The sequence below is a fragment of the Procambarus clarkii genome, chromosome 94, assembly GCF_040958095.1.
Source record: "Procambarus clarkii isolate CNS0578487 chromosome 94, FALCON_Pclarkii_2.0, whole genome shotgun sequence".
NCBI lineage: Eukaryota > Metazoa > Arthropoda > Malacostraca > Decapoda > Cambaridae > Procambarus > Procambarus clarkii.
The window spans coordinates 11,522,378-11,545,081 of NC_091243.1; the positions used below are offsets into that span (position 1 = coordinate 11,522,378).

Below are 22,704 nucleotides of genomic sequence, written 5' to 3' on the forward strand. Positions count from 1 at the left end.
AGAGGCAGAAGTGTACAGGTAGACCATCTACCAGTGTGAGAGGCAGAAGTGTACAGGTAGACCATCTACCAGTGTGAGAGGCAGAAGTGTACAGGTAGACCATCTACCAGTGTGAGAGGCAGAAGTGTACAGGTATACCATCTACCAGTGTGAGAGGCAGAAGTGTACAGTTAGACCATCTACCAGTGTGAGAGGCAGAAGTGTACAGGTAGACCATCTACCAGTGTCTGAGAGGCAGAAGTGTACAGGTAGACCATCTACCAGTGTCTGAGAGGCAGGAGTAAGTGTACAGTTAGACCATCTACCAGTGTGAGAGGCAGAAGTGTACAGGTAGACCATCTACCAGTGTGAGAGGCAGAAGTGTACAGTTAGACCATCTACCAGTGTGAGAGGCAGAAGTGTACAGTTAGACCATCTACCAGTGTGAGAGGCAGAAGTGTACAGGTAGACCATCTACCAGTGTCTGAGAGGCAGAAGTGTACAGGTAGACCATCTACCAGTGTGAGAGGCAGAAGTGTACAGGTATACCATCTACCAGTGTGAGAGGCAGAAGTGTACAGGTAGACCATCTACCAGTGTGAGGCAGAAGTGTACAGGTAGACCATCTACCAGTGTGAGAGGCAGAAGTGTACAGTTAGACCATCTACCAGTGTGAGAGGCAGAAGTGTACAGGTAGACCATCTACCAGTGTGAGAGGCAGAAGTTTACAGGTAGACCATCTACCAGTGTGAGAGGCAGAAGTGTACAGGTAGACCATCTACCAGTGTGAGAGGCAGAAGTGTACAGGTAGACCATCTACCAGTGTGAGAGGCAGAAGTGTACAGTTAGACCATCTACCAGTGTGAGAGGCAGAAGTGTACAGGTAGACCATCTACCAGTGTGAGAGGCAGAAGTGTACAGTTAGACCATCTACCAGTGTGAGAGGCAGAAGTGTACAGTTAGACCATCTACCAGTGTGAGAGGCAGGAGTGTACAGTTAGACCATCTACCAGTGTGAGAGGCAGAAGTGTACAGGTAGACCATCTACCAGTGTGAGAGGCAGAAGTGTACAGGTAGACCATCTACCAGTGTGAGAGGCAGAAGTGTACAGGTAGACCATCTACCAGTGTGAGAGGCAGAAGTGTACAGTTAGACCATCTACCAGTGTGAGAGGCAGGAGTGTACAGTTAGACCATCTACCAGTGTGAGAGGCAGAAGTGTACAGTTAGACCATCTACCAGTGTGAGAGGCAGAAGTGTACAGGTAGACCATCTACCAGTGTGAGAGGCAGAAGTGTACAGTTAGACCATCTACCAGTGTGAGAGGCAGAAGTGTACAGTTAGACCATCTACCAGTGTGAGAGGCAGAAGTGTACAGGTAGACCATCTACCAGTGTGAGAGGCAGAAGTGTACAGTTAGACCATCTACCAGTGTGAGAGGCAGAAGTGTACAGTTAGACCATCTACCAGTGTGAGAGGCAGGAGTGTACAGGTAGACCATCTACCAGTGTGAGAGGCAGAAGTGTACAGGTAGACCATCTACCAGTGTGAGAGGCAGGAGTAAGTGTACAGTTAGACCATCTACCAGTGTGAGAGGCAGAAGTGTACAGGTAGACCATCTACCAGTGTGAGAGGCAGAAGTGTACAGGTATACCATCTACCAGTGTGAGAGGCAGAAGTGTACAGGTAGACCATCTACCAGTGTGAGAGGCAGAAGTGTACAGGTAGACCATCTACCAGTGTCTGAGAGGCAGAAGTGTACAGGTAGACCATCTACCAGTGTGAGAGGCAGAAGTGTACAGGTAGACCATCTACCAGTGTGAGAGGCAGAAGTGTACAGTTAGACCATCTACCAGTGTGAGAGGCAGAAGTGTACAGTTAGACCATCTACCAGTGTGAGAGGCAGAAGTGTACAGGTAGACCATCTACCAGTGTGAGAGGCAGAAGTGTACAGTTAGACCATCTACCAGTGTGAGAGGCAGAAATGTACAGGTAGACCATCTACCAGTGTGAGAGGCAGAAGTGTACAGGTAGACCATCTACCAGTGTGAGAGGCAGAAGTGTACAGGTAGACCATCTACCAGTGTCTGAGAGGCAGAAGTGTACAGGTAGACCATCTACCAGTGTGAGAGGCAGAAGTGTACAGGTAGACCATCTACCAGTGTGAGAGGCAGAAGTGTACAGTTAGACCATCTACCAGTGTGAGAGGCAGAAGTGTACAGTTAGACCATCTACCAGTGTGAGAGGCAGAAGTGTACAGGTAGACCATCTACCAGTGTGAGAGGCAGAAGTGTACAGTTAGACCATCTACCAGTGTGAGAGGCAGAAGTGTACAGGTAGACCATCTACCAGTGTGAGAGGCAGAAGTGTACAGTTAGACCATCTACCAGTGTGAGAGGCAGAAGTGTACAGTTAGACCATCTACCAGTGTGAGAGGCAGGAGTGTACAGGTAGACCATCTACCAGTGTGAGAGGCAGAAGTGTACAGTTAGACCATCTACCAGTGTGAGAGGCAGAAGTGTACAGTTAGACCATCTACCAGTGTGAGAGGCAGAAGTGTACAGTTAGACCATCTACCAGTGTGAGAGGCAGGAGTGTACAGGTAGACCATCTACCAGTGTGAGAGGCAGAAGTGTACAGTTAGACCATCTACCAGTGTGAGAGGCAGAAGTGTACAGGTAGACCATCTACCAGTGTGAGAGGCAGAAGTGTACAGTTAGACCATCTACCAGTGTGAGAGGCAGAAGTGTACAGGTAGACCATCTACCAGTGTGAGAGGCAGAAGTGTACAGTTAGACCATCTACCAGTGTGAGAGGCAGAAGTGTACAGTTAGACCATCTACCAGTGTGAGAGGCAGGAGTGTACAGGTAGACCATCTACCAGTGTGAGAGGCAGAAGTGTACAGGTAGACCATCTACCAGTGTGAGAGGCAGGAGTGTACAGGTAGACCATCTACCAGTGTGAGAGGCAGGAGTGTACAGGTAGACCATCTACCAGTGTGAGAGGCAGGAGTGTACAGGTAGACCATCTACCAGTGTGAGAGGCAGAAGTGTACAGGTAGACCATCTACCAGTGTGAGAGGCAGAAGTGTACAGGTAGACCATCTACCAGTGTGAGAGGCAGAAGTGTACAGGTAGACCATCTACCAGTGTGAGAGGCAGGAGTGTACAGGTAGACCATCTACCAGTGTGAGAGGCAGAAGTGTACAGGTAGACCATCTACCAGTGTGAGAGGCAGAAGTGTACAGGTAGACCATCTACCAGTGTGAGAGGCAGGAGTGTACAGGTAGACCATCTACCAGTGTGAGAGGCAGAAGTGTACAGGTAGACCATCTACCAGTGTGAGAGGCAGAAGTGTACAGTTAGACCATCTACCAGTGTGAGAGGCAGAAGTGTACAGTTAGACCATCTACCAGTGTGAGAGGCAGAAGTGTACATGTACACCATCCTACCAGTGTGAGAGACAGCAGTGTACAGGTAGACCATCTACCAGTGTGAGAGGCAGAAGTGTACAGTTACACCATCTACCAGTGTGAGAGGCAGAAGTGTACAGTTAGACCATCTACCAGTGTGAGAGGCAGGAGTGTACAGGTAGACCATCTACCAGTGTCTGAGAGGCAGGAGTGTACAGGTAGACCATCTACCAGCGTCTGAGAGGCAGGAGTGTACAGGTAGACCATCTACCAGCGTCTGAGAGGCAGGAGTGTACAGGTAGACCATCTACCAGCGTCTGAGAGGCAGGAGTGTACAGGTAGACCAGTGTCTGAGAGGCAGGAGTGTACAGGTAGACCATCTACCAGCGTCTGAGAGGCAGGAGTGTACAGGTAGACCAGTGTCTGAGAGGCAGGAGTGTACAGGTAGACTAGTGTCTGAGAGGCAGGAGTGTACAGGTAGACCATCTACCAGCGTCTGAGAGGCAGGAGTGTACAGGTAGACCATCTACCAGCATCTGAGAGGCAGGAGTGAGTGTCCAAGGGTGCATAAGAAAACTAAATACCAGGGAGAATAGGTCCCAATATATGGAATACTTATGTCCTCTTAAGTAGCAGGAAATTTAATTAATACAAAAAATTAGTGCATAGTTTAAACATTTATAATTTGTGCAATTAAATATGATTAAGAACACCTACTGCTTTAAATGTTCTTGTGGCAGGAAATAACATAACTTCGTCTTAAGGTTTATAAGATTAATGAACATTAAAACTACAGAGTTAGACATCTATGTGATGTCTAGAATATGTATTCTAATTCAAAAGCTCCAATATTTAGAGGTTTTATACCACCATTTCCACCAAATTTGAAAACTATACATTATGCAACTACAGATGTGATTAAATAATTGACATCAATTACCCATTAAAGCAGTAGAAGAGAAAGAAGAGTTAAGAAAACACGAAAGACTTACTTGTGTCTATTCTGGAGAAGCGGAAGTTTATGGTTAAAAGGAAACAAAGAGCCCCATATTACTACCCGAGAAGCATACCATTGACTTCCCACAGCTAACCAATATTACTTCAAACATGCAATATTTTATTTTGACCAGACCACACACCAGAAGGTGAAGGGACGACGACGTTTCGGTCCGTCCTGGGCCATTCTCAAGTCTAATCAGCAATCGACTTGAGAATGGTCCAGGACGGACCGAAACGTCGTCGTCCCTTCACCTTTTAGTGTGTGGTCTGGTCAACAATTTAGCCACGTTATTGTGACTCATCGGCTGCAATATTTTATATACCATGTAAGTGTTCCCCTCTGTCCAGAGTGGTGACCATACGTCTGTAGGTGTTCAGTTTAAGTGTACAACATGTTCAGTTTAAGTGTACAACATGTACACTTTGTGTACACCATGACAAGCTTATCTTTGTATTCTCATCTATGTAACACTTAGAATATTCAGGAAATATTTATATCTTTCTATAACTCCAGGCTTGGGAATGTTTTAATTTCGTGTACATTCTGTACTTAAACATCTTGAAGAAATCAGTTTAAGGCTAATTCTAGAAGTTTCTTATTACTAAGTTGTAATAAATGTGTGTAACTTATTTTCATTCCAATGAATTATCAATTTAAAGTTCAATTCATTACTATTCTGAACAAATCCACAAGGGCCGTGACGAGGATTCGAATTACTATTATGTATAAATTCATTACTTTTTTATAAACATTACTTTTTTATTAATATTCATTACTATTCTGTATAAAGTTTAATTAGTCTTTTGCTGTTAAATTGTTATATGACCAAACGACTTCACTTGTAAAGCATAATGTAATATTTACACTAAACACCAAAGATGTCGTACCTAAAGTCCTTGCCGTTACAAAAGTCCCAAGCGGAGGCGTGACACACCAGGTCCCTGCCCTTGGGGCTTCTCTATGATGGAGTGCTGCCAGAACTCCTGCGGCATCCTCGTCAGATTGAGGGAGACGAAGAAGTCCTCAGCCAGCTCGAACATCCTCCGAGGCGTGTAGCCCTGCGCAATAACCATTCAGTAAGTTGACCAGACCACATACTAGAACGTGAAGGGACGACGACGTTTCGGTCCGTCCTGGACCATTCTCAAGTCCTAGAAGAATCGACTTGAGAACGGTCCAGGACGGACCAAAACGTCGTCGTTCCTTCACCTTCTAGTGTGTGGTCTGGTCAACATACTTCAGCCACGTTATTGTGACTCATTACCTGCAACCATTCAATAATTAATTACCAAAGTGTTACCTAAATGTGCAGCACTCAACATGCATGTGGCGATAAAGATCTCCCTGGAATGTGTAATGTATATCACAGGCGAGGCTTTAAAACATCAATGAACTCGAGGCACGAGCTTTGAAAACGAAAATAAAGTCTCAAGTCAGGAACGCTGAACACATTCCATCGATGGGTTTACATACTTGGTGGAGAGATTTAGTTTACCTGTTCCACCATTTGTGGGGTGATATCAACGGAGACCTTGCCAGGGAAGGGGATCATTAGGTCGTACACTTCACCCCAGTGCTGGGCCCACATATTGCCCAGTAGATGGGCTGGGATGGGACCACGACGACTCACATGCTCTTCGCCGTATTTCTGAAGATAATTGTGTTTATTTTCTTACATTTACTCAATGATAATTTCATGTGATTTTTAAAGGTAACATTTATATTTTTACAAAATTATGCGATAGGTTGAATGTCATAGAAGCTCGCCCACATTCTATCCATTCAAATGTAGATATGATAGAGCCCAGTAGGCTCAGGAATCTGTATATCAGTTGATTGACAGTTGAGGAGGGACCAAAGAGCCAGAGCTCAACCCCGGCGAGTATAATTAAGTAAGTACATTAGTCAGAGACGCCTCATCGTGACCACCTACCTCCCTCAGTTTCCTTCTGGCATAGGCAGTGCAGTTGCTGGTACAGAGGCATCAACTGATTCCATAACTCTGCTAGGTCACTCCGGAACTGTATTCGACTCGTATGGATACAGCCACATGTCTCCCATATTGTCAAAACCTGCAAGAAATGTTCGTTTCTGTATTTTATCAGTGGCTAAATGCTTGCATGACCTCGTCAATCACTAGTTTATGATGCTCCTTATGCTTTCCTTCTAGAATATTTAGGCGATACTTGCAATAAACAACCGTAAGGAGGTCTTGTATCTACGAATAAAGTCCAGAAGGTATTCATCGATTCCTTTTGATGGCAGATATATACATATAAATTAAGGGTATCACTATTCTTGTGACTTGTGTGCATCAACTTACGTTTGGTAAGTTGTTGCATGCAGCACACTACTCGGTGCAATAATCACAATGAACGTGTACGAACACACAGGTTGTAACACATACCGTTGAGCTTGGCCGCCTTGTTGGCCAGTTTGACGAAGAGCCTGTAGTGGTCTTTGATCCTGCGACCCGTCTGGAGGCGCCACATCTTCCACACATGCTCCAGCTCCTCGTAGTCCCGGCTCGTCCTCAGGATACGCGTCAGGTCTGCGCCACCAGGAATGAACATGATCTTATACTCGTCGACATCATTAGTTACACGCGGGCGACGAGTCACAATAACGTGGCTAAAGTAAGTTGACCAGACCACACACTAGAAGGTGAAGGGGACGACGACGTTTCGGTCCGTCCTGGACCATTCTCAAGTCGATGGTCGATTAGTTACACCGCTATTCTCATCACCACTGAAGTCTTATCAATCCTGTTATCTAAATTATGTTTATTCCAATGACAGACAGACAGATGCAGCGGCCGGCATAAGGCTAGCAGACCTCAATGAATGGATAAGAGTGATACTGGATAGAGAGGAGTACCTGAGCAAGACTGTCACGGTGAGGAGAGAGACCTAAGAGTGAGGATATGCTGCCAAAGGGGTCCTACAAGAGACAATGCTGAGCCTACTGTTGTTCATTATCTATGCTAATGATCTTTCGACGGGAAATTTCGCACTGTTAGGTGACGACGCGGTACTTATGAGGATAAATACAGTGAAAGCCTTGGGGGGGGGGGAAGGGGAAGAAAAAAGATACTTGGACAAACAGCAAGAATTGTGGAACAAGTGGTTACAACAGTTTACCTAGATGTCGCTGGGAGGAGCCACGACCCCTTCTAATGAACATAACCGTGCTATTGGAGTTTGAGAAGGAATATGAACAAACACACAGCCGGTTTTGTGGCTGAGCCGAGTGAGTGAGAGTGTGAGTGAGAATGTAAGTGAGAATGTAAGTTGTGTGTGTGTAAACAGGTCGACAATGAAGAGGAAAGTTGCCGAGCCAGCTTGGGTCAAGGCACTGTACACATATTTACACTACACTCTTACTGATATTTAGAGATGCTCGCTTCACTCGTGTCGCAAAACGTAAGGGTAATAGCAAGAGAAGTACTCACTGCCCCACAAGACACTTTCGTCTCCAGTGCACTTAACTCCAATTTAAAACACTTAACGCGAGACCAACTTACTGCGAGACAGAGATCAGCAAATCTCTGAACTATTTTGAATATGGAACCGCTTCCTTATACAATTCTATCCCCATTGTACTAGTTCATCATCCACCAGCATCCTTTCACCCAACCCCAACACCTCTATATACTGGCTAACATTGTAATCAACATCAGGGGTCGAGTGCTCAGTAACTCGCTACACGTTGCTGTTATAGATTCAGCTACTCGGAACAAGTTCCAAGTAGCACGGGCTATGGTGAGCCCGTAGTGGACTTACCTGGCACAGGAGCGGTGCTGATTTTAGTCCCGCTCGCTACACTTGTATATGTAGCTATATACATTTTACCCTTGTATTAGGTGAGTACACTGCACCAAATTACCTAGTAACAGCAAGGCCAACCAGTCACTCAATACGCAAATTTTGTATTCATTTAATTGTATATTTTTATTAATTATGAAGAGGGATCTATCTTGAGGTTATCTTGAGATGATTTCGGGGCTTTTAGTGTCCCCGCGGCCCGGTCCTCGACCAGACCTCCACCCCCAGGAGGCAGCCCGTGACAGCTGACTAACACCCAGGTACCTATTTTACTGCTAGGTAACAGGGGGATGCCCTCGAGCGTAACCCCATCACCGTCTCACCCCATCACCCTCGCCCACTAACCTCCCCCTTTCACCACACCCAATGCAGCTGGACATTTCAACATCCTTTCTCATTCTCAATCTACTCGATACATCAGCGCCCTCCAGGATAGGAATTGCTTAAATGGCAAACAGACTGATAAAATACAATTTATGGAGCCATAACAAAGTTAGTAACGCCGTGCAAACAAATATTTATCTAACCTTTTAAACAGGTGTACAGTATCGGCCCAACAGTAAGAGTCAAACCGGACGGAAAAGGTTCTATAGACTACGAACTTTATCCCCAATTCCCTCAATTAGATGCGGGAGAGCACAACACACACGCTACTGCCTCGAGGACCGCGATCCACCCACCACTTAGGGTCGTATCGCCCAAGGTAAAATTTACTGACGTGGACGGCAAGGGTAGAGGAAGAGGTGCTGGGAAAGATAATGTACACAGAGGCTTCTGCAAGAGTCTTTGAAGAGTACTTGCGACGGTACGTACCGGTATATCATATATATTCTTGTGTCACTGTCCCATTTCGCAGTCGTACCTCCACAGATCTTCAGTATCGGCTATTGATACTGGTAATAGCTCAAGAGGGCCACCACTTACGGGCTATTCATGCCCGTGCCACCTTTTGGGGTGGCTTAATCTTCAACTATTGATCAACTGTCCTCGTTAAGGTCATGACCTGTGCACCAGTGGAGGCCGGTTATGGAGGCCACAGCTGGCTCGTGCGCGATCCGGTTAACTTTCACTGTCCACAACACCACACCCATCTATCTATTTTTTTGCGAGGGGGGGGGGGGGGTTAGGGGGGGTGTTAGGCGAGTAAAAATGAACACATGAAGGAAAAGTTGCAGAAATGTTGAATGTAGTGTGAATTATGATCACAGCTCGGCTCTCCGCCTTGCTATCACGCTTTTGTTTGTTGATACATATATTTCCATTCCTTTTCAAAGTGGTTCGAGAATTCTATTGTCGGCTCGATTTTGATAGTAACGATATTGGTTATCCTGGGTGGCAGAATATTTAAGTTACATCATTCACGTATGTGACATATTATCCATGTTGGGGCGCGAGCACAAAAAGAGTAGGTGATGGGCATCTTCCCTATAGCACTCCACTTTTCAGTTTGATCTCGTCACCAAAGTGGCGGCCAATATCGACAATAACTATGCTACTCTCTGTGAAAATGCATAATGTGGCAGGGAATCTCTGGGAGAAACCCTAGTTTCTGGAATGGCAAACCAGGGCTATTGCTGTGTGGGGATCCTTTGTGTGGTGGTTTGAATCCATGTTGTCTGATGTTATACTTTAGTTGACCAGACTACTAGAAGCTGAAGGGACGACGACGTTTCGGTCCGTCCTGGACCATTCTCAAGTCGATTGTGAGAATGGAGTCACAATCGACATGTGAATGGTCCAGGACGGACCGAAACGTCGTCGTCCCTTCACCTTGTAGTATGTGGTCTGGTCAACATACTTTAGCCACGTTATTGTGACTCATCGCCTGCATATTCTTTAGTTCCTCTTCCCTGACCATTCACAACCCATAAACCCTCCCAAGCTAGTGGCTTTAATCCAGTTATCAAACGATTCTGCAGCGGAATTATTTAATCAATTAGTGACCATAAACACCTACAACCGCCAGTTCTCTCAAGATATATTTTATCACCATCTAGGACAGGTCCAAGTCCACTACTAAACTACAACTAGTCCCTCACTAGCCGTAAACTAGTTGGTAGGGAACCAATGTCTACCCAATAAAGACACGTGCTGGAAATACATATATTCCAATTCTTGTATAGCAAGTCATTAGTCATGAAACCACGAACCGGGTGTGATCAATTATCTTCCGTGCAGTGAATAGCCACACTGCCACTCCCGCCTACTGGACGGCCCGCCCCGTGCTGCTCTGTTGCGTCACTGTTGAGAGGCGAAACTCCAGGGTCTGGAAGCCTGTATGTTGTCACGTCCCAGAGTCTGGAAGCCTGTATGTTGTCACGTCCTAAGAGTCTGGAAGCCTGTATGTTGTCACGTCCCAGAGTCTGGAAGCCTGTATGTTGTCACGTCCCAGAGTCTGGAAGCCTGTATGTTGTCACGTCCTAAGAGTCTGGAAGCCTGTATGTTGTCACGTCCCAGAGTCTGGAAGCCTGTATGTTGTCGTCACGTCCCAGAGTCTGGAAGCCTGTAATTTGTCACGTCCCAGAGTCTATTACGCTGACTGTTATAGTGTCCCAGGTCCTGGGAGGCTGGGATGGCTGTGTATTGTGACGTCCCAGCGGTCTGGGAGGAGGGAGGGATGAGAGTCCTTAAGTTCAAGGTCAAACGCTTATACGTCCATCATTATACGTATACCTTGACTGGATACTGGAGTCCCCCATGACTATGCAACAGTTTACAGCGATAGTTTACAGTTTGTTAGGGATTCTCTACTTCCAGTAGAGCCCCCAAGTTATACTGGCATACTCATCATTATCATGCGGTACTGATCATTGTCCTGGTATAGTTGACTATAGAGCGCGTCTGGGAACACACTAGCATAGGTTCGAACTCTCGTCACGACTCGTGTGGATTTGTTCCATTACTGATAATGCTGTATTTCTGTAGTTAAACAGTGGTACTCAAGCTTCCATGCCCCATTACCCCCTACAACTATGTTGCTACCAATGGACCCCCTACACCCAATGTTCCCATTAATGAACCCCCCTTAGAACAAAATAGACCTAGCTAGCAACATTGGCAGTAGACATTGCTGCAACAAATACATCCATAGGTCACAAGACCTGCATTGTTATTCTCAGCTAAAGTTGCATGTAAAGGATAACAAGAGGCATTCAACACTCATAAGGTCTTATTTTGGTAAGAGCACAATACAATACTGGGTATTAGTTCCAGCTTGGGTACCACTGTATTAGTGCAACACTAAGTCATACTGGCAGACTCATCACTGCCAATACTCATCTTGGTCCATCAACCGAGCCATTAGAGAAACCGAATTATAGCTTTTCAAAGGTGGTAAATTATTATATTTTCATACTGTTCAATAACTACACAAACTAATTAAATCAATACTTGCACACACACACAGTCTCTCAGATAGTAAGTTTCCTCCGTACACAAAAGAGCCGAGTTTCCTGCGTACACAAAAGAGCAGAGTTTCCTGCGTACACTAAAGAGCAGAGTTTCCTCAGTACACAAAAGAGCAGAGTTTCCTCCGTACACTAAAGAACAGAGTTTCCTGCGTACACAAAAGAGCAGAGTTTCCTCAGTACACAAAAGAGCAGAGTTTCCTCCGTACACAAAAGAGCAGAGTTTCCTCAGTACACAAAAGAGCAGTTTCCTGCGTACACTAAAGAGCAGAGTTTCCTCAGTACACAAAAGAGCAGAGTTTCCTCCGTACACTAAAGAACAGAGTTTCCTGCGTACACAAAAGAGCAGAGTTTCCTCCGTACACAAAAGAGCAGAGTTTCCTCCGTACACAAAAGAGCAGAGTTTCCTCAGTAAACAAAAGAGCAGAGTTTCCTCCGTACACAGGTCTTGTAGTACACAAAACCGGTTATAATTGCGCTCCGCCTCCTCCAGTGGCAGCTTTATAAGCCCAGATACATAACAGGTTTTTAACGTTTTAAAACTAAACCTTAAACGACAACAATATATATTTTATGGACAATATAGCCATGGCGCGTGTGGCCGTAGGGAGCTGGAACCCTGCAAGTCTGTCAAAGCTGTACAGTTGTTCACCGGTTCAAGCTGGTGAACATTGCAGCAATGTATAGCCACGGTTGTGATGGATAACATATCCCTGGGAGAGCGGTCCTGGCCTCGTGGTCCCCCTGGCCTGGAGCCGAGGGGCTCGTGACATACAGAAGGGAGTCAATACTGTCAGCGGAGAGCTTGCTGATCCCATCTGAGTGAGAGGAGCCGGGTTGGTAGCATACAATCACCTTTTTACATAATACCCACTTTCACCCCGCACAACTCTTCTGTTTCTTTCATACCTGTCCACGAAGGGCCGGTGGGCGTGTACTACAGCCCGTCCCTGGGCGTGCACTACAGCCCGTCCGGTGGGCGTGCACTTCGTATCCCACGTGTGGTAGGGGAGACAGGGTGTGGTGCACCCCACACTATGTGCCCCACTCCACCACTGAACACCGCTCATAAAGAAGGAGAGGGATAATAACCGTGAAAGATTTGGGCAATGGCTGCTAAGTCAAGATGGAAGCGAGCTAGTGGTGCTCATCTCGTGTAAGGTTCGTTGCTCTTGCGAGAACCACCACAGTGCTTGGTTAGGTGAGGGCTTAGCGCCGCGGTGGACTCTTGGAGATTTCAATGGGTAGGCAGCACGGAATCCCCGACTTCAAGGGGCCAGATTCACGAAAGCACTTACGCAAACACTTACGAACGTGTACATCTTTCCTCAATCTTTGATGGCTTTGGTTACATTTATTAAACAGTTTACAAGCATGGAAAACGTCCCATTCAACTGTTATTGTTATAAACAGTCTCCTGGTGCTTCGGAGCTCATTAACCGTTTAATAATTGTAAACAAAGCCGCCAAAGATTGAGAAAAGATGTACAGGTTCGTAAAGTGTTTTCGTGAATCTGGCCCAAGAGCCCCAGGCACCAGAACTTGTGAAACAGCTGTGGGAAAAACAAATATTTTCCTTTGGTACTTCAGCACGAGCTATGCCTCAGTCACACTATTCCAACATATAACACTAACTCGCTCACTGTCTCCCACTCTTCTTTGTCACTATCTTCCTCCATCACACACACACACACAGTCTGTCTCTGTCTGTCCGTCTCTTACCCCCCACTCTCGCCTTCTCTGTCTCGCCCCACCATACAATCGACATTCATGACCTGGTTTTCTTCATCCTGCCCCACCGCCCATTGCCCCATCCCATACCCAGTTTTCTCCACACCACCACCTCTTCCTCCTTTCTACTTCTCCCTCTCAGCTATCATTGGTGTGTATGTGTGTGTGTGTGTGTGTGTGTGTGTGTGTGTGTGTGTGTGTGTGTGTGTGTGTGTGTGTGTGTATGTGTATGTGTATGTGTATGTCCGTCCGTGTCCGCGCGCTTGGACTGTATTCTTGTGGTGTGAGATGCCTACACAGACACGAATATGTAAGTCCATCAGAGGTAAATACACATAGCGACAAAAAGCCGCACACAACTTGGCCCTCGTCCAACAAGACATTTATATTTCAGACACAGTTGTGGGACCGTGTACCGTACTGTGAGTGGAATGTGTGTCGTACCGGCTGTCTTCTATGATGGACATCCGGCTCCTTGACCCCTGCTACTAGTTAGTAGTTTACTGGCGTAGTGACACCCAAGCATCTTGTGTGTTGCCGTACCAACACTGAACGCTGTGAGCAGAGTTTTTTCCACGTAATCTCCTAACCCCTCCCCCCCGCACACTCGTCTGCGTTCATTAGATTTATGCTTGCTTGCTTGCTTGCTTGCTCTCTCTCTCTCTCGTTATGACAGGATCGAGGGACGAGGCTGATATACGAGTTATAAAGCTCACAAAAAATCGAGGTTGAAAATTGTCGAGTTAATCAAAATCCTCTGTATGAGATACTGACTGCAGAGTCATCTGTAGAGCTTGGGGGTGTAGACAGTAAGTTTACTCACGAGTAAGACTATCAAATCGGAGTATTTCTTGAATTTATAAGATATTAGAGATATTTGTAACTAACTTCTCCAAATATTTTTTAGTTAGATAAGTGTGGTGATGCCCTGGTTTAGTGGCAGCGTGTCGGTCAGTAGACATAGCTGCTTGGTTAATACTTCTCAGGTCTTTTAGTGTTTCAGAGTCCGCCGCCGTAGCGTAATCTACGGGGACACCGGTCCCGTGTAGAGACCCGAGATCTTTCACCTGGGAACAGCACAAGTCTGGCATTGTCAGTGACATTAGTGCAGTTATCCTGCTTGCATTGGACAAACTCGTTATTTGTTGTGGTATAACCACGAACACGGCAGAAAAAGCAGTGGAGGATATCCCGAGACAGATCTAACCTTCAGGATCTTGACGTGATGCGCCATAACAGTCGGCCAGGAAAAAAAGAACTATAGACCAGCGCAGTCAGGTACCACACCAGAGAAAGAGTGTGGCCCTGTGGGGTGACCTAGGGGGTGAGGGAGGGAGCGGCACTGTGTAAACACACGCCCCACTACCTACGGGTCACAGGTCCTACTTACACACACACGGCGTGGCTAGAAAGGCGGGATCCAAGAGTCAATGCTCTATCCTGCAAGCACAAATAGGTGAGCACACACGTACGTCCTCGTAGCCGAGGGGCTCTCTTTCAGAGTGAAAAAAGAGGGAAAAGGACGAGGTAGGGAAAGAAATTAGGTAGAGCAAAGGGTGAGGTAGGAATGGGGTACGAGGTAAGGGGGAAGAAGAAGCGTTGCAAAGGAAAATCAGTCATCGGCTGGGGCGGGGGAGGATGGAAGATCATTCCTCGCTGCTGCTGCTGCTGCTGCTGCTGCTGCTGCTGCCTCCACTTCCTCGCCTCCAGCACCATGAATGAGTGAGAGAGGTGGCCAGGTCAACAATACAAAGAAGCGCACAATAACAATAGCCTTGTCTATTTAGAGACTCTGTGATCGTGGACGTAGAGGGCGCCGTCATAATGCTTGGCGTGTACGCCCACTGACCTCACAACAACCACCAATAACATTCACCGAGAAAAACGTCGTCGTCTCATCTACTGATGGCTTTGTCTTCTCACATACACACACATATACATTATATATATAATATAAAGTATATACGTGTATATATGTGTGTGTGTGTGTGTGATTTATCAATGATGAAATCAGTAGAAGCCATGAGTAGGGTTCGAACCTGCACACTGGTGGGAGTATACGCCCTGACTAACTCAGCCACGACATGCTCAAAAACAATGCAACCTGGGATTCAATTGAATTCTCTAAGGGCCCCTGAGGCTTCCACTGGGATTCATTTGCATCCCAGGTTGCATATGATTTTAAAATGTCGTGGCTAAGTTGTTTAGGGTGCATACTTGGGAGTACCCAGTGTGCAGGTTCGATGCCTCCTCATGGCTTCTACTGATTTCCTCAGAATTTATTGCTTATGTTCAAGAAATATCAACATATTTAACACAAAATTACACACTGCTAAAAACTTTAGCTTAATATCACAAATCCACATACTGATGGCAGTAGATATTATTTCGTTAAATGTAACTATATAAAACACACCGATTTTTGGCACGTGAACACTTGGGGGTTCGGTTCCCGGGCACGTGACTGTTTCTACCCCTTAACCTCTGGATGCATATTGAGGTGGGGGGGGGGGGGGGGGAGGAATACTGATCAAACTGGAACTCCGAGTTACTCTCTAGCTAAATGAACTAGAGGCATCTTCAAGAGGAAACTAGATTTATTCCTCCAAGGAGTGCCGGACCAGCCGGGTTGTGGTGGGTACGTGGGCCTGTGAGCCGCTCCAAGCAACAGCCTAGTAGACCAAACTCTCACAAGTCAAGCCTGGCCTCGGGCCGGGCTTGGGGAGTAGAAGAACTCCCAGAACCCCATCAACCAGGTAATCAACCAGAGGGTTCAGTTCCCGGACCGATTATGTGCCTCTGTAATCCTTTACACGGGATGGGTATGGGGTGCATAATAAAGAAATTGAAAATCCTCTATGACGTTGTCAAATTCCTCCAGCCTACCACAGCTCTTGCAATGGGGAGAAAATTAGCCTGGAAACGATTTTCGGGTACTAAGTAAACACAAATTATGACCCTTTTAATCTGGTCCACATTTGGTCACATAAGACACGCTGGTGAAGGACAAACATTGTACCTCAGCCACCTCTGGTGGGAGGAGTGAAACTACTATTGTTGACATTCTCCCGGCTGGTGGCGGAGTTCACCTGCCGCTTCAGGAGGCAGGTGTGACCACTTATGGCACCAATAAAACCTATTCCTATCTGTATACAACAAATTTAAGGTTCTTGAAATAATAAAGTACAAGCAACACTCACAGCCAGAGAAAATCCAGCCAAAGTGAACAAGAGCGCCAATATACTCTTCTATACAAGGAGAACGGCGCACACGCAACACATTCCTTTACGAAAGGTTGCATTCCTGATCTCTGTCATCACAAATAATTCAGTTTTGTTACTAGACTGTAGCTGAAATGGCAGGACCAGCGTCTGAAGGTGGACGCTACAACTTATCCACGTCACATTGTTAATATTTCCCTTTACCTCCTAAAAGCATTAGTATTTACACAAAATATAGCGTGTATAATTAGAGTAGGCCGTGCTAGCCGATGGACTCGCCAAACTAGCGCCAAGTGGTCGTAGAAGTCGCACTATTACGACATGCCTTCCAAAATAATGATAGTACTTGATAATGGAGAGATCTCGATCGACTTGAGAATGGTCCAGGACGGACCGAAACGTCGTCGTCCCTTCACCTTCTAGTGTGTGGTCTGGTCAACTTACTTTAGCCACGTTATTGTGACTCATCGCCTGCATAATGACAGTACCTTCAGAACACTGCACGAAAGTACACAACACTGGCAGTTGCACCCAAAACATGTACGGATTTTGTACTATTAATTGGGAAGACTATGTAGCACCTAACGTGTCCTAGACCTTCTATAGTGCATCTACGGCAGGTATTTTTAGCATCATTTTTTGCAGGATAGGGTGACTTATTGCTACTGGCAACAGATCTACTACTGCCTGATCCACCTTGGGGAGTAGAGGAACTCGCAGAACCCACTACAGGTATGCTCCAGGAATACCTAGTCCGACCCTGATTGATGAAGATTAAGCCACCTAAGAAGTGGCACGGGCATGAATAGCCCCTAAGAGCCTGACCCTGTTTAACCCCGCTCTCTACCTAGCTTGACCCACCACCACCACACCTCAACACTGTTCCTGCAACATGGAACAAACACTGCTGGCCAGTACAACATATATGGGTGACTGTGGCGATGGTGGAGGGGATGACTGTGGTGTTGGAGGGGTGCTAGAAGGGGTTGTTCTGTTGGAAGTGGTGGAGGGGGTGGTTGTGGTGGAGGGGGTGGTTGTGGTGGAAGTAGTCACTGTTAGACAAGCATTGAAGTAGCGAAGGGCTATACTAACAGGAACTGGTCCTCGGCCACAGGTGGCGCTGATGGACCAGAAGAAGGAGTCACTAGCTCTTTACTCGCTCTTTCCAAATACAGAAACTTGGGAGCAAGAAGTGGCAGAAACAACTGGTTCAGGTGTCGGCCACATCAGTGAGAACTACGAACATTGTGGTGGCGTGTGCTCACCTCAATGTTGCCTACTTACCTTCCAGCTCCTCGTTACAAGTGTGAAGTTCCTTTACAGTCGGCCATTTCTGCTCTATCTTACCAACGAAGAAATTTACATTTGATACCAAGTCGTTAACTATGGAGATTAAGCTCGACCAGGAAGTGTGATGACTTTGACAGTATTCATTACAATGTGATGCGCCTGATCTTCAAGGTAACTACAAGACATCTGCATGGCAAACGTGTAATAAGTACGGAGGCGAGTCACAAAGCCTACAAATCAGTCCCTTGTCATGTTTTATAAAGGGCGACCTTCAAGTGTAGGCTACATGTTTACATCTGATCAGCACGCCCCAGATAGCACAGCTACGCATGTATAAATGACGCCAGGATGCTGCTCTCCTGAAAAAGACAAGCCAGACATTTCCATACGATCAACTACCAACACAACCACTCCATCCACAGCTGGTCCACCCCACCCACAACTACGTCACCCACCAACGAACATCATCCTCGTACACTATTCTACCCACAACCATTTCCCCCCTCACACCTACCTGTACTATTCCACTCGACTATTTACCCCTATCCAGCGACTTTAACTACTCCACCCCAACTGCGTGCAACAGCTCTAACTACAACCACTGCACCCACACGCAAGACAGGTGGAGGAGCGGGAGGTGCCTTGCCCTGCACATGATGGTAGGGGGACATGGACCACCACCTCACGGCACCACACTACCACCCATTATGGTATTATTAACTCTCCGCCCTTGGACCCCGCCCTTGGACGCAGGCTGGCCGCTTCATAGATAAGATTTTAATGTTCTGGGCGTTATAACTGCCAATGTCAAACTTATTCTGGATGCTAATTTTAACTACATGTCAATGAATAAAAAGTCCATGGTCTGACGAATGATGCATCAAAAGTATATTTTAGCGTTAACATAATAAATGATTCCCATATCTACTTTGCTGGTTTATTGAATAAAGCATTCTATAAAATACATGACCAGTGTATAACACCTACCAGTCAACGACTTGACATTCTTCGTTGTGTCTTGATATGGTGATGTTACTAATACTTAATCTAATTCTTGGGAACGAAAAGGTTTTAAGTGAATATTAAAAGTAAAAGGTTGACATTTGGATACACACCAATAGTGATAATAGATTCACGTATCTACAGTCTTTACATAGTGACCTAATATATATACTAACTCAAATCTTGTCTTAATATCACCGTTACAATGGTTTTTCCACCTTGTGTGCTACCCCTGTATGTCGCTTAAGGTAATGAAGGATATAAACAAAGAAATATCACCCAGCAAAAATCTGCTATCAGAATAATATCAAATTCTGCTTTCAGACAACACAGCCCTCTTGTTTAACTCCCTAAACATGCTAAACATAATCTCACTCCACAAATTCTCTTGTGTCAACTGCATTTACAAAACCCTGTTCTTAAATGCAAATCCTTGTCTGAAACTCTTCCTGGACAGATGTAATAGGACCCATTATCACCACACCAGAAATAAATATCTCTTTGATATCCCCAGAGTTAAACTTAATCTGTGTAAACACTATGCAAATAAAGGGACCCAGTTTATGGAACTCACTCCCTACTGAATTGAAAAGCTGTCCAACTTTTACATCATTCAAAATCAATACTAAAAAGTACCTAATTTCATCTTCATAGTTTTTCACTTTTTGCCTTAAAATTGCACTGTATCAATTGCTACCCAATCTCCCAACCTTTATGTTCCCAATTTGAACATCTTTACCATTGTGATCATTGCTGTCTTCTTATATGTGCTGCCAATCTGTTGTATGGTGTTTATAAATCTTGTTTATCTGTATCTTTTGCTACCCAGTCTCCCAATCTTTATGTACCCAATCTGAACATTTTTAACATTGTGATCATTGCTGTCTTATATAGTGCTGTCAATCTGCTGTATGGTGTCAATCAATCTTGTTTAAATTACTAATCAAGCTGTCAATGTAATCAATCAGAGCTTTAATATAATAATGTGCTTTAATATACTTACTTATCTCTCTCATCTCATTTTTCTCTTGTAATGTATCTTTATCATTTATCAATTCTGATTGAAATTACCTACTTAAAATTATCTGCTAGATTAAGGACCTGCCCGAAACGCTGCGCGTACTAGTGGCTTTACAAGAATGTAAATACTGTACTATCCAATGTATTCTCACAAACCCAATGTACCTTCTTGTATATATATAAATAAATAAATAATAAATAAATAAATAAATAAATAATAAATAAATAAATAATAAATAAATAAATAAATAAATAAAATAATTACCCCCAAAAAAAAAACGTTAGATGGGGTGCAGCCTCATCAACCCTGAAGCCTAACGTTAGACACTGACCTGGTTCAAGCTCCAAATTGCAGTTTTTAGGGTTCTTGTAGTCGCAGATCTTAGCGGTGCTGTATAACGTCGACATCTCCGTCACCAGGTCGTTGTACTGTCATCAAACTTCATATTAGAATAAGGTACTACCACGACGGTAAATTGTATTAACTTCACATTGAACTTCAGTATCAGTTAACGCTATAATGATACGTCTATATACAATCTTGTGTAGATGTAATCTGCGAACACGATAGGACGCAGAGATCCAGCAATGTGTAGAAGGCAATAATTACTGTATATTAGCCACTAATAACTCTTATTAATCAATACGAGATCAAAACAGTCAAGTAGACAAATACAAGGAATGTTACTGGGAGTGAACCCGTGATAGCATGTTCCTTGCTTCAATCACCCGCCACAGGACTGTGTTCCGTACATATTGACCTTTAACTGTAGGGCGACTTACCTTCTCGAGGTCTTGTTTGGGGAGGGCGGCTGTGCCGAGGATAGACAAGAACTTGAACTGCCTCCTGAGGAAGGGATCGCTCAGGGTCTCCCACTTGCCGCGCCACTTCCGAACGCTCTCCCACGACTCCTTCTGCCATGCCGCATATTTCAATTGCGCTTTCGCCTGTTTTAGTTTTAATTATATTAAGATTTTGCACATTTGTAGAATATATCAAGTGACACTATTAGCAACGATGATATTAATTGTGAGTATTCAATTGGTTCCTAACGAGGAAGCCAGTGAGTGGAGTGACGCCAAATGCTAACACTAACGGTAGGTAATTATCAAAAGAAACCATCAAACCTGGAAGACACTTTAGCACGACCACTGATGATGCAGTACTCGCCTTTAGTTTCCTGTGTTCCTCTGTTATGTCGGAGGCATAATTCCAGCTGGCCATGGCGGACTCCGTGCACTCCTGTGACCCCCGCACGTCCAACTCCTGCAGGAAGTTCCTCGCATCCTCCTCTAGCTTCTCAGACTCGTTCCGGGCCAAGGCTGTGTCACACACATCATTAGTCACTCCTGAAGCTCTACATAATATTGCAAGTATTATTCAATTAATTTACTAACTGAGCCAAAAGTAACATGGCAGGCATACCAGTGCGCCACTGTAAAGACGATAATAAGATGGTTACTAGGGGCCGCCCAGCAATTAAAGATTGTGTTCATGCAGTGCATGTATCTGAACACTGTGTAGACACCACATGTGTGTAAATGTGTGGGGTGAGATCGTGACATGTGTTCGTGCGTCTTATCAGTTCATGTTATATGTACAGTTGTATACCGTTCAATGGAATGACAAAACGGTACCACTGCTGTACATATTTTTATATTATATATATAAACTGAAAACTCCACACCCCCAGAAGGACTCGAACCCAGACAGCCAGGAGCGCCATGCACCCCTTGGCGTACCTGGTACCTTAACTACTAGAGCAAACCTGACTGTACAGTCGTGGGTGGCGCGGATGGCGACTGATTGATTGATAAAGTTTAAGCCACCCAAAAGGTGGCACGGGCATGAATAGCCCGTAAGTGGTGGCCCTTTGGAGCCATTACCAGTATCATTAGCTGATACTAGAGATCTGTGGAGGTGCGACTGCACCCTGCGGAGAGGTCATGACCTCTGGCGGATGGCGATGTTGGCCGGGGCCTTGTACTCTCCTATTGTGCTTGTGGGGGTTGAGCTTTGGCTCTTTGGTCCCGCCTCTCAACAAGGTGAGGTGGTCCTCAGGAAGGATGTCCGTCGCGAGGACTTCTGCGGGTGCCCGACCCTGTGGCCCGTGATGCTGCCCCCCTGGTGTGCCGCCTCCTATGATGCAGCCCACAAGGACGTGTCTGGAGAGGTTGACCGGTGAAGAGGTTTTCGACGAAATACGTACTAGCGAGGCGCCCAAACAGTGGGAGCGGGTGTTGGCGATTCCTCTGTGCCCTGTCTATTATTTGGGTACCTCGTGTACGTGTTTTTATGTCCGGGGGTTCCAGAATTCATGGCGCGTCCTCGTGCACCTGTCCTATCCCGATATGGAGTGTCTTTGGGAGGCGTACCGTCTCCCGTTTCCGGTGGCGGACTTTCCGGAGAAGTGTGAGTAGGTGTGGCGTTGCTTGTTCTCGTCTACCGGTTGCTGTGGGCCCGTCAGGCGTTTTGTTGTGTGCCTTAACTTTTGTTTCTGTTCCGTGTTTTGTAGTTTATATCCACTGGGTCTCGGCGTGTTGGTCTCCTCCATACTCACCTTGTAGATCAACTAGCGACGCCTTAAGTACCACGTACCGCCCTACGGTGCGCCAAGTCTCCCCTTTACGTACGCCTCTTGTTCTCGTAGTCGCCTGCCTGCCTGCCTCTCTGCCTGCCTCTCTCTGCCTGCCTGCCTGCCTGCCTGCCTGCCTGCCTGCCTGCCTGCCTGCCTCTCTCTCTCTGCCTCTCTCTCTCTCTCTCTCTCTCTCTCTCTCTCTCTCTCTCTGCCTCTCTCTCTCTCTCTGGCTCAACGCAA

General features: G+C 45.8%; 1 protein-coding gene across 1 annotated transcript in view; it reads right to left on the reverse strand.

Moving 5' to 3' along the window:
• The window catches only part of LOC123747374 (angiotensin-converting enzyme), a 40,087-nt gene that overhangs the window by 9,011 nt on the left and 8,372 nt on the right, over window positions 1-22,704 (reverse strand). The window contains 10 exon segments of the mRNA XM_045729541.2: window positions 5,279-5,343; window positions 5,345-5,449; window positions 5,887-6,039; window positions 6,325-6,351; window positions 6,353-6,415; window positions 6,417-6,463; window positions 6,799-6,942; window positions 20,218-20,314; window positions 20,669-20,833; window positions 21,057-21,208. Of these exon segments, the coding sequence (XP_045585497.2) occupies window positions 5,279-5,343; window positions 5,345-5,449; window positions 5,887-6,039; window positions 6,325-6,351; window positions 6,353-6,415; window positions 6,417-6,463; window positions 6,799-6,942; window positions 20,218-20,314; window positions 20,669-20,833; window positions 21,057-21,208 (1,018 nt within the window).